This window comes from Arachis duranensis, chromosome 6 (assembly GCF_000817695.3).
Source record: "Arachis duranensis cultivar V14167 chromosome 6, aradu.V14167.gnm2.J7QH, whole genome shotgun sequence".
Taxonomy (NCBI): domain Eukaryota; kingdom Viridiplantae; phylum Streptophyta; class Magnoliopsida; order Fabales; family Fabaceae; genus Arachis; species Arachis duranensis.
Genome location: NC_029777.3, coordinates 92,633,029 through 92,634,705, shown reverse-complemented (window position 1 = coordinate 92,634,705; position 1,677 = coordinate 92,633,029). Strand labels below are relative to the sequence as shown.

At 30.1% G+C, this 1,677-nt stretch overlaps 1 protein-coding gene across 1 annotated transcript in view; it reads right to left on the bottom strand.

Moving 5' to 3' along the window:
- The window catches only part of LOC107494581 (replication protein A 70 kDa DNA-binding subunit B-like), a 4,329-nt gene that overhangs the window by 363 nt on the left and 2,289 nt on the right, over nt 1-1,677 (bottom strand). Inside the window, exons 9-10 of the mRNA XM_052263097.1 lie at nt 1,366-1,611; nt 1,053-1,218 (exon numbers count right to left, since the gene is read on the bottom strand). Of these exons, the coding sequence (XP_052119057.1) occupies nt 1,053-1,218; nt 1,366-1,611 (412 nt within the window). The remainder of the gene's footprint in view (nt 1-1,052; nt 1,219-1,365; nt 1,612-1,677) is intronic.

Below are 1,677 nucleotides of genomic sequence, written 5' to 3'. Positions count from 1 at the left end.
CTTAGTAACTGCATAAGAAACCAACAATAAATTGGACGAAAAAATTTATGAACCACAACATTAACTAATATAAAATTTTATTACTAATAAAACTACATAAAAAATCAAAAAGAAAAAACTTGCAATAACGCACCTCTTCTTTGTTGTAACTTTAATGCTTTTTTCCTCTTCAAAATATTTATCCTATTCAACCTTGCCAAAGCAAAATCAGTAGGCATGATGAATAGAAAAAATACAATACTGACGAAAAAAGTAAGTTTCAAAGAATGATATAACTATTTAGCAGCAGCAATCTAATCTACTTAAAATGCACTATGTGTTCATGAAAATAACTCTCTCTCTATGTCTTTCCTTACGCATGTATCGATATATATCTGTATATCTAAAAGAGTTAGATGTCTTCTTCATATCCTTTTATCTTATTTAAAAAAAATTAATTGTTTAAAATAATTGCCACATTGCTATTTGTATTTGGCAAAAAAATATTTAATTGAAAATTATTGTATAGTTAAACATTGGCGAACTCTAAAGTAATTATCATATTTGATATTTAATGTCAATTATCGGTAAATTGAATTTTAAAAATAAATAATTATCATCATACAATGCAAATTAATAAAGCTGCTGCATATTATAATTAATATCATAAGAACTACATTCATTACTGAAATTCACAACAGTGGACATATACATCCACACTATGACTTATATCTACACTCCTCCAACTATATGACACTGTGTCCAATATCTAGCAAAGTAGATTTTAATGTAGCACATATTTTCTTTGAAACAAAAAAGATAAATATAACACCTAGGACAAAAGAACCACTAATATGCTTGAACATTGTAGAACTTCAAAACGCAAAAGTTCTTCCAAAAAAGAAAGAGGAACAAAGATGACTCTCCTAGCAGTTGGACACACCTCAAAAAAAGAGGAAGATTAATAAACTTCATACATAATTCACCATAACAAAGATAAAACCTATTACATAAATCTAACTTCATAGACCTAAGACAGCAGCTAGCTTTCATCCATAAACACCCATTTTAACTATCTTCAATCTTGATTATTTTAGAGCAATGAGCAACAGTATCCTCAAGTTCCTTATCAAAATCAGCCTCAAGATTCCTCTTCACCTTTAAAAATACTGCATCTTTGGGAACAACATTAGGCACATTAACTTTCCTTGAGTCATCTAAAAGGTGCGAGAGCAAATCCTACACAAGAAAACAAAACAAAAAAAGGAAAGCACCCAAAAAAAAGAGGATCACCCAATTAGATGAAAACCTATTGAAACTCCACAGAAAACTAATTATAATGATGAATAAGAATTATTAAAAATCAAGCAATAAATCGAGTATCACCTGAGTTTCATCAACATCAGACCGAATAAGTGAGCCAATATCATCCGACAGCACTACATTTTCATCACTATCAACAGAATGATCTTGAATATCAACCTCCTTAACACCTTCCATATCTAAGTGTATATCATCAAGTCCAGCAACATTTGCTTCTTTTTGAAGAAAAGATGACATGACAGTATTCTCTACACATTTTGTATTAGAAGTTTCACCCAACTCAGGGCCAAACACAGGAACAGGTGCATCCTTTAAATAATAAGACAAAAGGCACAAAAGAGGAAAGATAGATATCAAAGGACTGCGACAAAAAAA